The sequence below is a fragment of the Vespula vulgaris genome, chromosome 1 (assembly GCF_905475345.1).
Source record: "Vespula vulgaris chromosome 1, iyVesVulg1.1, whole genome shotgun sequence".
In the NCBI taxonomy this organism is placed as follows: Eukaryota; Metazoa; Arthropoda; class Insecta; order Hymenoptera; family Vespidae; genus Vespula; species Vespula vulgaris.
The window spans coordinates 12,629,777-12,640,654 of NC_066586.1; the positions used below are offsets into that span (position 1 = coordinate 12,629,777).

Here is a 10,878-nt window from a genome sequence, read left to right on the forward strand (position 1 = left end):
TATAATTTCATAATTTTATATTAATAATTATTCATATAATAATAATATTTCTACATAACTTAATAATAAAAAATACAATCCTACCTTTGATCTATAGACTGTTTTAACGTCCACTTTTATTCTATTGGATATACTCCAAAAATCCTCGTCGTTTGAATTGGCTAGATTTCTCCTATTGCATCTATATTTATGTTGAAATTTTGGGCGGGATTTATGAAGTTCATTCTCGAATTTTCTTAATTCCATTTCAAGAAAAGTTTGTTCTTTCTTCAGGCATATTTCTTTAATTTCCTCTTCTTTCAATAATCTAATCGATTTAATTATTAATATAGAATACAGAGAAGAAAAATTCCAAATTAAATATTCATATTTATCAAATTACACAGCCATGACGTAGTACAACGTTAGTCATATTAATTTTACCTTTTAGCCTCGATCAAAGCAGAACAATTTGCATCAGGGTTGAACAGTGTATCTCGAATTACTTTATGTCTCGTGTCCATAATTAAATTAGGATCAAGTAAGCCTTTATTATCATCTTTCAATAATCGATGTTTTTCAGAATGTGAAAAAATTGGCACCTTCATCATTTGATTCATGAGGTTATCTACCTCGTCGAGATGTACCATGTTTTAACAATACTTTCCGCTTTATTACACCGTGAATTAAGAACTAATGTAACTTTCGTTAACGAACCATTTGATATATATATAGATCTGAGAAAAAAGTAATCTATGGTTAGGAGTTGTTTATGCGTGTTTATTCTGTTGCTAAGGGGAACTCTGAGTGGGAGTTTCCATAAACTGGTCAAGTTACATATATCCAATCAATTTATAAAATTACTTTTATGCACGCGATTCTGATCATATATTATCCTCTTTTTATATAATTATTACTGTTAATAATCGAGAAATATTTATGATTTGCTGTATTCAAAATTTATGAAAATTTTTAACTATTCGAATATTTTAAAAATTAATTACATCATATGAAAAATTACTTTTGTAACATATAATAGATTTAAAGACAGATTAGATTTGAACAAAATTACATGTTAATATTTATTATATATTATCTAGATATTGACAAAAACGAGAATATATATCAAAGCTCGAATTAAATTTTCCCGCTATTTCTACACAGCCTAATTGCCAACATGGAAACCGCAGCGTCAATTGTTGTCAAGCCAGTGCTGCTGCAGCAAGTGCATTGTAGGCCTGAAAGTGCATCTGCTTCTTAAATTCTATTTATGTTGAAGCTGGTAAGACTCCTCTGTGACAAAGTACACAACATAAAATAAGAAAATATTGTTAGTAATTACAGATCGATATCGTCAACGTGTCATGAGTTTAAATTTTGGAATATATCGCAGAATGATCGTGGTTAATCAAGCCTAAATCTCATATATTTCTTTGTACATTTTTTCTTTCTAAGAAAATAGATAATTGTGTATCTGATATTTGTTTTTCTATGAAATAGGTGATCAATCGTAATATCACTGACGGAACATATAAAATACAATGGATCCTAAGGGCCCTCCTGAGGGGGGCCCTGGTGACACATTTGATATGTCCAATATTGGCAAAGTTGCTGACACTTCGGTAACTTGGCCAATTGATAGCCCAATTAATTCAGCAATATTTGAACAGCCAAAGAAGATGAATAATAATAGATTACTATTTTTGACCGTGAGTAAAATCTGATATTTAAAAATTCTAATTTCTAAGAAGTAAGATATTGATGACGTTATTTTTCTATTAGGTTGAATATGTTGAAGATCAATCAAGAGATTATTCCCGCTTATTTCCAACATACGAGCAGGTCTCGTTCTCACCCAGACCTTCATCTCCTCTTTCCGAATTTGAGCATCGTGTTAGTCCACTTGATCCAAATATGAGTTCTGCTGCTAGGTATTCGCCAACTCCGGTTCAATTAACTCCATCTCCTTTTCATAATTCTGTTGTTATTCTCCAAGGTCCTTCCTCCCCTTTAATATCTACAACTGAATCCAATATGAGATCAAGTATCAATTTTGTGGGTCAATTGACTCATCCGATAGATGCGCAAACTGATACTGGAACAGATTTTATTGACGAAGAAAATGAAGAAACTTTAGTTTCTAGCGTGGAAAACGAATTAATTTTAATGCAAGGTAAATAGTAATAATAATTTAATATTTACAAAGTGTACAATAACATGTAAAATGTAATCTTTGCAGAGCCTAATACAGAATTGGAGCGGAGCACAACTCCACTCATGTTAACAGGTATACCAAGTGCAGATTTTACTTTAACAAGAGATTATATAGTAATGCAAGATGATCAAGTAAATGTAATGAATCCTTTGAAAAATCTTTCAATGGGAGATAATCATATCACTAATACATCTGAAAAAAAAGATATAATAAAAGAAAGTAATTCTCAGTCAATAACAGAAGCCAATTCCAGTCAGATTAATGAAATATTATCTCATGCAAATAAAAAAAAAGCTATTGATAAGAAGAATACGAAGAAGTCGAAGCAACAAATGGATGATGATAAAAATTTTTGTAAGTTACAAATATTTGTAACTATTTTATTTATTAATACATGAAACTATGAATTATTTGAATTTATTATAGGGTGTGACGAATGTGATGGTATTTGCACCAATGAAGATGGTTGCACTTCTCATAATGTATGTACAATTGCTGATCAACCTGTACCATCACGAGCTATAGCTACACTGCCAGAATCATATCTTTCTATAAATAAATTATCTACTGTGGATATTATACCGGGTGGTTCTGAATATGGAGTTTTTGCAAAACGCAATATTCGTAGACGTACACAATTTGGTCCTATTGAAGGTATTTTATATGGTTATGATGGCACATCATTTGAAAATGTATTGCCACTACTTTATGAAGCAGAAGGAGGACAATTTTTGAAAGTTGATGTTTCAGATGAAAGTGAGTATCATCGATCATATTTTAATTCATAAGCTTATAACTTCAAAAAAATATAAAATACATATATTTTTCAGATACTTCAAATTGGATGCGTTTTGTGAGGCCTGCACTTACGTATAAAGAACAGAATCTAGCAATTTGTCAACAGAAGGATGGAATCGTATTTTTAACTACAAAAAATATTTTACCAAAAGAAGAACTAAGAGCAGGGCCTCATCCTGATTATGCAGCACGTAGAAATTTAATGGTATTGAAACCTGATGTGCGAGATGACAAAGGTATAAATAATTATATTTGCATTCTTATCTTTTTTATATTTCTTTATCTATTTTATATTACATATTTTTTCTTTTATTAGAATATAACAATGGTATGAATATTTGGCCAAGGTCAGATAACAATTCTTATAATCATGCAAGACGTATGAAATTATACAGAGGCAGAAATTTGAAGGAAAAAGAGAATACAAGACAAAATAATCGTAAAGAGTGGAAATGTTGTACATGCAATTTAATCTTCAAAAAACTATCTTTATTTAAATTACATAATCTAATGCACAATCCAGAAGACAATAAAATAAATTGTCAATCAACAGTTTGTCCACAGTGTGGGTTAGAATGTCAAAAAGAATTTGAATTAATTAGTCACGTTTCACAACATGCAAGATTATCTTTGCCTAAAGGTAATAAATTGACCTCAGTGGTTGCTGCATATAAGTGCTCAATGTGTTATAAACGCTTTGCAACAAAAGTACGACTGCAGAAACATTGTTTGGTGCATGGTGCCGAGGACCAAAAGCCACTGCCATGCAGCATTTGTCTGAAAAGATTCATGAATAATTCTGCTTTATCTTGTCATTTAAAAACACATAGAGGTAAATTTTAATAAATTTTTATTAGATTACAAGTTATAAATAATAATATATAAATAATTTATATAATTCTAATTTATATAATCTAAACAATTTATATAATTTTGTAGAAACTAAGCAAGTGTATGAATGTCCAATATGCAGACAACTCTTTGATCAAGGTGTGATGTTAAAAGATCATGTTGAGACACATAAAAATGGAGATCATACATTTACCTGTCCTCATTGTCAAAGAAATTTTATTAAATATTCAGTAATTCGTAAACATATAAGAGCTCATCATTGTGAAAGAAAACACAAATGTCAGTTTTGTACAAAACGTTTCCCTACAGTGGATAAATTACGAATGCATTTACTTAAACATTCTGATCACAGGTACACATATTAGTCATACTGACCTGTATATTATACCAATTAATATTTATTTATACTGTTATATATTTACTTTTCTTGTGCTAGGGAATTTCACTGTGCTAATTGTGGAAGACAATTTAAAAGAAAAGATAAACTTAAGGAACACATGACTAGAATGCATAATTCGCAGAAAATGAATAAAGAACAAACAGTACAAAATAATCAAACAAAGAAGTTTGTGCCAAAGGTATAATCTATATCTCGATTTCTTTTTTTATAGTTAAAATAAATATATAATAATATGTGTACTTTTTACTAATGATTACTATTTTATAGGTAAATCCAAATGATTACAATCGTTTCATATATAAATGCCATCAATGTCTAGTAGGATTTAAACGAAGAGGAATGCTGGTAAATCATTTGGCAAAACGACATCCAGATGTTGCTCCAGAGTCTGTTCCCGAATTAAATTTACCAATTTTGCGACAAACGAGAGATTATTATTGTCAATATTGTGAGAAGGTATCGTGTTATAATACAATAACATTACAATTATTACATATATATACACACACACACACATTTGTAAATCTTTATATATTTATTGTATAAATGCATAAAGGTGTATAAAAGTAGCAGCAAACGTAAAGCTCATATCATGAAGAACCATCCAGGTGCTGCTTTACCACCAAGTAATCGTCAAAAAGAATCGGAATATTCGAGTCTGCCTAATCCAACTTTTAGTCAGACAGTTGGTAGTATTACAACTACACCTCAAGGGTGTCAATGGTGCCATAAACAATATGCTAGTAAGGTAAACAAAATAAGACATATTCTTAATAAAAGCACAATATTTTAACATAATATATTTTTTCTTGCTGCATGTTTCTCTTTTTCTCCCTCAATAGGCAAAACTTTTGCAACATCAACGTAAAAAACATCCAAATTTAATGGAACCAGCGGATCAAGTTCCGCGATCGAGAAGTCGTCTACTACAAAATCAAAACCAACCACTTACATTAAGTGATAGCAGTTTCATGTTATCAGATTATATTCAAACATGCGACGTAGACGGAGAATTGTTTAGGCAGAGGGTAATCAAAATATCAAATGACGTTGATCTAATAAGTAACAGTTTGGAGTTTGTTGGACAACAATTTGTACGTATGCGTGATATACGTTGAAGAAAGAAACGGCAAACCCGCTTTGTCGGGAATCATCGCCAATTTATCGAGATATGAATCTCGTGACTTTGTGCATAGTCAAAAAGGCTGTGCTTTTTTGCTGCCGGTACCAAACACAAAGGCATTGTTTGCCTGACAGAAGTGTGGTATGATACTTCTACTTGAGAGTATTTGGAACGCAGCTTTGTCAGCGGCAGTGCGAAACACTGTGCGCTGTTGTCTCAATTGTGTGAATTGCAATGATGGCCACTGACGATGACGACTTCAGTGGATTTGTTGGAACGATACATACACGACTTTATGAGTACTTTGTCTGAGCCTCGATACAAAAAAAAGCCTAATGACCTAAAGAGTAATAATGAACAAGAAACAGTAAGATTATACTTGCAATAGACGTACTATTGTCTTGTATATTATTGAAAACTTCGTTCACAAGACATTATGGATATTGATCATCAGAAGGTAGGACAAATCATCGTACTGTCGGCACTTATCTAGTGCTAGGTCTAATAGTTTCTTTTGAAGTCTAAACCAAGCTTAAATTTATTGCCAGAGTCTATTGTGAATGTTAACAAAACTCGACATGCTTTACGTTCTAAACGTTTAAGCTTGGCTTAAATTAAAAGACTAAATGATCTTACTGCATCTTAGATCACCGTGGTTTTGTCTGTATAACGTGATTGTTTTGTGATAGACTACAAACCGAATGTAATACTTGCAAGACATGACGTTAAATCATTGTTCACTACACATTTGGCTTTAACGGTAAAAAGAAAGAAAAAAAGGAAAAAAAAAGAAAAAGAAAAAAAAGTTATCTGTAGATTTTTCGAACGACTGCAATCTCCGAAAAAAAAAAAAAAACGATAGTACGTTTCACTTTCGCTCTATCGTAATTCATAAATTTTCCTCGTAATCTATTTGTGTCTTTCACGTTTAGAGCGGAACACATCCTTCTCCTTCTTAGACTTCCAACGAAATACATACATACATTGTTTTTCACGTAATCGTTTCTCGATATCTAGTTTCATACGCATACCATCTCGGTGTGAACGTTTTTGCATCCTCCTTGATCATTGAATTAGGATGTCCGCTTAAAGCCGACGTAAGATACAAGGTAAAAATGTAGTTAATCAGGAAAAGAGAAATTTTTGTCTTCGTAGTGTTATGATGTAATGTGTAATAGAAATACATTAAGCACACATAATTTATCCTAACATTTAACAATCCCTTTTATCTGGATAATATTTAAAAAAAGTACCGTACAAAAAGTACAAGCGTTGCTCATTTAAAAGGTTGTGAAAATTCGTAGTATTCTTATTTTGAAGAATTTTAGATTGTATGTCGGATCCACACTCGTTCATCGATTATAAAATAATATAGTAAACTTTACATAACACGTTAGTTTTATTACATAAGATGAAATTTTTTTCTTCAAATTACAGGAATGATTTTTCATTTATTTTACTTACACAAGATGCATACAGTAACACACATTATTACAAATGCGAAGACAAAAGATTGCATGTTTGTTGATGTCATTGAGTACATGGCAAATTGTACTGTAAACATGATTTAAATAAAGTTATTGGATGATCGATATATATAACTGTATGTGTGATATACCTCATTGATGATGTATTAGTATTTTTTCATATTTTATTATTAGTGGAAAATACCACCGGTATGACATAAATATTATGTCGAAAGATTTTACATAAAATTTTTTTAAACGATCAAATTTTTTCAATATTTTTTAATTCCTCTTATACATATGTTTCAGCTTACCGAAATCAGAGAAGGAAGTGACACAATCATTTTACTTCTACACGTATCTTTTCCTTACTCTACCACGTTTCACTGAATAGTATGCAGAGACAAAAAATGTTACAATAATAATAATTAAATAATAATTATTATACAGCGATACGTATTAATAATTCAAAAAATATATTCGAATTTATCGAGAATTATAGTTTAAATCCAATTACTTATATATATATACATATATATATATAAAAAAAGATAAGAAAAGAAAAACAATCGAACTAGCCATCGTATCAAATTGTAATTTAAATTTTATTTCAATAAGCTACCTTAAAACGTTGTAATTGTATAATAACATATTGCGTATATATGACAATAACAAAGTGCACTTGTGTATTGTAAAAACTAAAAAGAGACAACTAGTTAATGGTCGTAAATCTAGTAAGTGAAATGGCTACGATTCATTAACTTATTTTCTACCTATTTATTGAACTTTTATTTTCAAATTTTTCGCTAGCAATCGCTAATGGACCAACTGCACCAGGTTTGAACACCGATGCCTGATGGTTTGGCGTCGTTGCTATTGGACCACAACCACCTTTTTGCATTTGAGCGGTCTCGTAAAGTTGTTTCTGCATCACAGCCAAGGATACTTTATTGGCAGAGAGGAAATCTTTCATGGAGATCAATTCTCCAGACATACGTCTGGAACCATCGGAATCGTCCTCCGCAGCTCTGATCGAATCTTTAGCAACGAGTTTCATAGACCTACGTTTGGAATAATATATCGAAGACACGGATGACTTTCTTCTAGGTAGATGAGGCGCAGCAAGATCTTGATTACCACATTGTAACTTGTCTATCACATAATTCAAACCTTGTTTGATAATTATCGAAGTTACATTCAGTAATGAATAAATACAGCAACAGCCGATAACGAGGAAGACAAAATTGGCAAATCTATACCTGTAAAAATGTAAATCAATTTAAATTAAAAATGTTGACGAATATATAAAAACGTTTCAATATGAATTACGTACCAATGGACATATGGATAATTTATCTTCTGTGTACTGACAAAATCACCGAAACCGATGGTGGTAAAGCTAATGAAACAGAAGTAGAGAGCGTCGAAGTATTCCCAGCCTTCTAGCGGTGCATAAACCGCAGCAGCAATGCATGCAGTGAGACAAGAAGCTAATAAGAGATATAGCATGACCCAATAAACGCTTGGTTTCCACTGTTCTAAACTGACTTCGTCGTCATCGTCGAGAATATCCGGAAGAGACGATCTTGGATTGGATAATCTGGATACTCGTCGAGAGGACGTCGAACTTTGTCGAAGATGCTTTCTTACGCGATACAAGTGAATACTCCTTAAAATCCAAGCCAGAAATGTGATGATCCTTTCAAGGAACAGATTGAAGAACAGGATACCACCTAACAGATCACGAAGAACATTCGTTACATGATTGGAATTCTACTTTTTATTTAATCTGCTTTCTTTTTTATTTATATTGCTTCTTCAACTTTCTAATTCTTTTCTTTTTTTTTTCTCTATGTAGGAGATTTAATGTAAAATTGAAAAATTCAAGTTATATCGAGATACTTCGTATATTCATGCAAATAGGACATTGTCGTATACCATTTCCTATTTCTTGATGTTACAGAAACTATGCCTATTGCAATTTATACGTCGAAGACTCATTCTTTTGTTCTGTATAAATAGGCCAGCGTTCTACTTTGTTTTAACTCGGTGTAGTGTAATATATGCATGCATACGTCGAATATAACGGTAAGGATGTATCGAACGATATATTAAAGTGAGAATCTATTAATAGAAATAATATTATTATAATTCTTTTTTTCTCAATAATATTATAATAAATTCATATTTTAACAAAATGATATATTAATTATATCTTTTATGTGGTTAAATTGTTTTGTTAGAAATGGACCTATAGTAAATCGTGTCTGTTATTACCAGAACAACCAAAGAATCCATAAAGAACAACAGCTGCTCGTCCTGCCATGGTTTGAGGAGCGGTACTTCCATATCCTGAAAGAGAATCCAGATTCGCACAGTGAACCCATCTTCTAAAAATCTTTCTACGAGGGCAGTAATCTACATATGTGTACGTGCAAGCATACATATCGACGGCTAAAGGAGTTGTCGAGAGGGTAAGTACTAGACTAGGTCGCAAGATATTAGCATTCCAGAATTCACCGTGCATTCTCACGCTCGAAGGGGCCGATGACCGTAGTCCTTTTATTCCGTACCATTACGACCACCTTCTAACGCGATAACGTACTAATTGCGTGTAATTTATCACAGACATTTTTATATTCATTTATGTACGTTTCTTTAAACAAGAAATAGCAACAAGAAGATCGTCGTCGCAAAATGTGAAATAAAATTATAAATACAATAAATTTGCACGAATACAAATTTCAATGATAATGTCATTACAATGAACATGATGATAATAGCAATAATAATAATTGTTATTATGATAATTAAACAAGAAAGAAACAAGATATGGCTGGTTAGATATATTTTTTAAAAAGAAAATCTTTTAAGAGGATTACAAAGCTTAATGAGATGCAAGACGACGCATCGTCTAGTGACCCCATTTATCGTCGGTCGTTGTAGGAGTGCGTTTCAAATACTTGGAATTCCAAAAAATACTCTGTTCAATTTCTTACCAATCGTGGAAACGATGGTGCCTACGAAGTGAAAGCTACCAGGAAAATCCCAACGTCGTCTTTTGTTAATGATACCGGCAGAGGAAGCGTTTCCGTAGGCGTAAAGAAGTTCGTGTAATCTCTGAAGCGCTAGTGGACTACCACGCAGGTGATGCTTTCGAAAAGCGTGGTACACCCGCCAAAACTCTGCAGCCTATATTATGAAATAAATGTAATTAATAAAGGCATGAATTTACATTCTTTAATAATTTCCATAAGACAATTTTCAAAAGTTTGCATATTATTATGAAGGACTCGAATTTTTATTAAAAAATGAAATTCTGCAACTCGCTTTATGAAACAAATACAATTGATAAAGGCTTGAATATACATTTTTGAATAATTTTTGATCGAGGATAATTTTCCAAAATTGCAAATTATTGTCAAGGGTTTATTAGATCTTTGTTAGAAATAGTAGTTCGTAATCTGTACTATGAAATGAATATAATCGATAAAGCACACGAATTTTTAGTTCTTAATAATCTTCATTAAAACGATTTTCAACAACTGTAAAATATTGTCTGGGATAGATTTCCAATTTTTATTAGAAAATGGAAGAGGATATAAATTGTAGAAGGTATAAAATTATTTTCTTACCTGTCGTATTTCAAGATCACCCTCTAGTATTTGAAAAAGAGTCGCGCCTGCGAGCATGTAAGCTGACAGGACGACAGCGAGGAGGATAAACCTTGCGTTGTCTTCCGCGAGGCCTCCGCACACGCACATCACCGGTGACTCTCATCTCTCTGACACCAATGTCCGATGCGATCCCCACTTTTCCTCTTTGACTGGACCGGCGCAAACTCGTCGACAAAATTTCACGATGATCCAAGTATTCGCCATGATCAAAGGTCATCAATTCATAAACTTTTTAATCCCAATTTTTGAATCTTCACGTTGAATTGTTTCGTGATAACTAATAAATTATAATTATTTTTATTTTTCACATTTTTTATATTCATAGCAGATTATTGTAACTAATTATTCTCATTGTTATGAGACAGTAT

At 31.9% G+C, this 10,878-nt stretch overlaps 3 protein-coding genes across 6 annotated transcripts in view; 1 reads left to right on the forward strand and 2 right to left on the reverse strand.

Moving 5' to 3' along the window:
- The window catches only part of LOC127065808 (golgin subfamily A member 6-like protein 1), a 3,085-nt gene extending 2,414 nt beyond the window's left edge, over nucleotides 1-671 (reverse strand). Inside the window, exons 1-2 of the mRNA XM_050998667.1 lie at nucleotides 424-671; nucleotides 85-307 (exon numbers count right to left, since the gene is read on the reverse strand). Coding sequence (XP_050854624.1) covers nucleotides 85-307; nucleotides 424-629 — 429 coding nt within the window. The 5' untranslated portion in view covers nucleotides 630-671. The remainder of the gene's footprint in view (nucleotides 1-84; nucleotides 308-423) is intronic.
- On the forward strand, nucleotides 419-7,289 carry LOC127065786 (PR domain zinc finger protein 10-like). 4 transcript variants are annotated; one of them, XM_050998643.1, is made up of 13 exons: nucleotides 419-520; nucleotides 1,144-1,261; nucleotides 1,480-1,688; nucleotides 1,762-2,152; nucleotides 2,219-2,548; nucleotides 2,621-2,950; nucleotides 3,025-3,228; nucleotides 3,309-3,824; nucleotides 3,932-4,196; nucleotides 4,281-4,422; nucleotides 4,512-4,700; nucleotides 4,801-4,992; nucleotides 5,087-6,968. In XM_050998643.1, exons 3-13 carry the CDS (start codon nucleotides 1,521-1,523, stop codon nucleotides 5,360-5,362), a joined length of 3,003 nt encoding a protein of 1,000 aa, XP_050854600.1. In that variant the 5' UTR covers nucleotides 419-520; nucleotides 1,144-1,261; nucleotides 1,480-1,520; the 3' UTR covers nucleotides 5,363-6,968. The 4 variants fall into 4 exon arrangements, 2 of the variants coding, with proteins under 2 accessions (XP_050854600.1, XP_050854609.1); XR_007782196.1 differs by lacking the exon at nucleotides 419-520 and adding an exon at nucleotides 7,143-7,289 and having other exon boundaries at nucleotides 563-1,261; nucleotides 5,087-5,824; XR_007782195.1 differs by lacking the exon at nucleotides 419-520 and having other exon boundaries at nucleotides 563-1,261; nucleotides 5,087-5,824; nucleotides 6,805-6,968.
- Nucleotides 7,290-7,560: 271 nt separating this feature from the next.
- Nucleotides 7,561-10,603, reverse strand: LOC127065814 (potassium channel subfamily K member 13-like). Its single transcript, XM_050998680.1, has 5 exons — nucleotides 10,469-10,603; nucleotides 9,833-10,025; nucleotides 9,111-9,185; nucleotides 8,167-8,566; nucleotides 7,561-8,092 (listed from the first exon to the last, which is right to left on the reverse strand). Exons 1-5 carry the CDS (start codon nucleotides 10,595-10,597, stop codon nucleotides 7,603-7,605), a joined length of 1,287 nt encoding a protein of 428 aa, XP_050854637.1. The 5' UTR covers nucleotides 10,598-10,603; the 3' UTR covers nucleotides 7,561-7,602.
- Nucleotides 10,604-10,878: the final 275 nt, after the last annotated feature.

Excerpts from the sequence above, each read along its gene's own strand:
- LOC127065786 (XM_050998643.1), top strand. The coding sequence starts at position 1,521 with ATGGATCCTAAGGGCCCTCCTGAGGGGGGCCCTGGTGACACATTTGAT. Across the intron at positions 1,689-1,761 it reads ATAGATTACTATTTTTGACC|GTTGAATATGTTGAAGATCA; the intron begins GTGAGTAAAATC and ends TTTTTCTATTAG. Across the intron at positions 4,701-4,800 it reads ATTGTCAATATTGTGAGAAG|GTGTATAAAAGTAGCAGCAA; the intron begins GTATCGTGTTAT and ends AAATGCATAAAG.
- LOC127065814 (XM_050998680.1), bottom strand. The coding sequence starts at position 10,597 with ATGTGCGTGTGCGGAGGCCTCGCGGAAGACAACGCAAGGTTTATCCTC. Across the intron at positions 10,026-10,468 it reads GTGATCTTGAAATACGACAG|GCTGCAGAGTTTTGGCGGGT; the intron begins GTAAGAAAATAA and ends TTCATAATATAG. Across the intron at positions 8,093-8,166 it reads AATTATCCATATGTCCATTG|GTATAGATTTGCCAATTTTG; the intron begins GTACGTAATTCA and ends ACATTTTTACAG.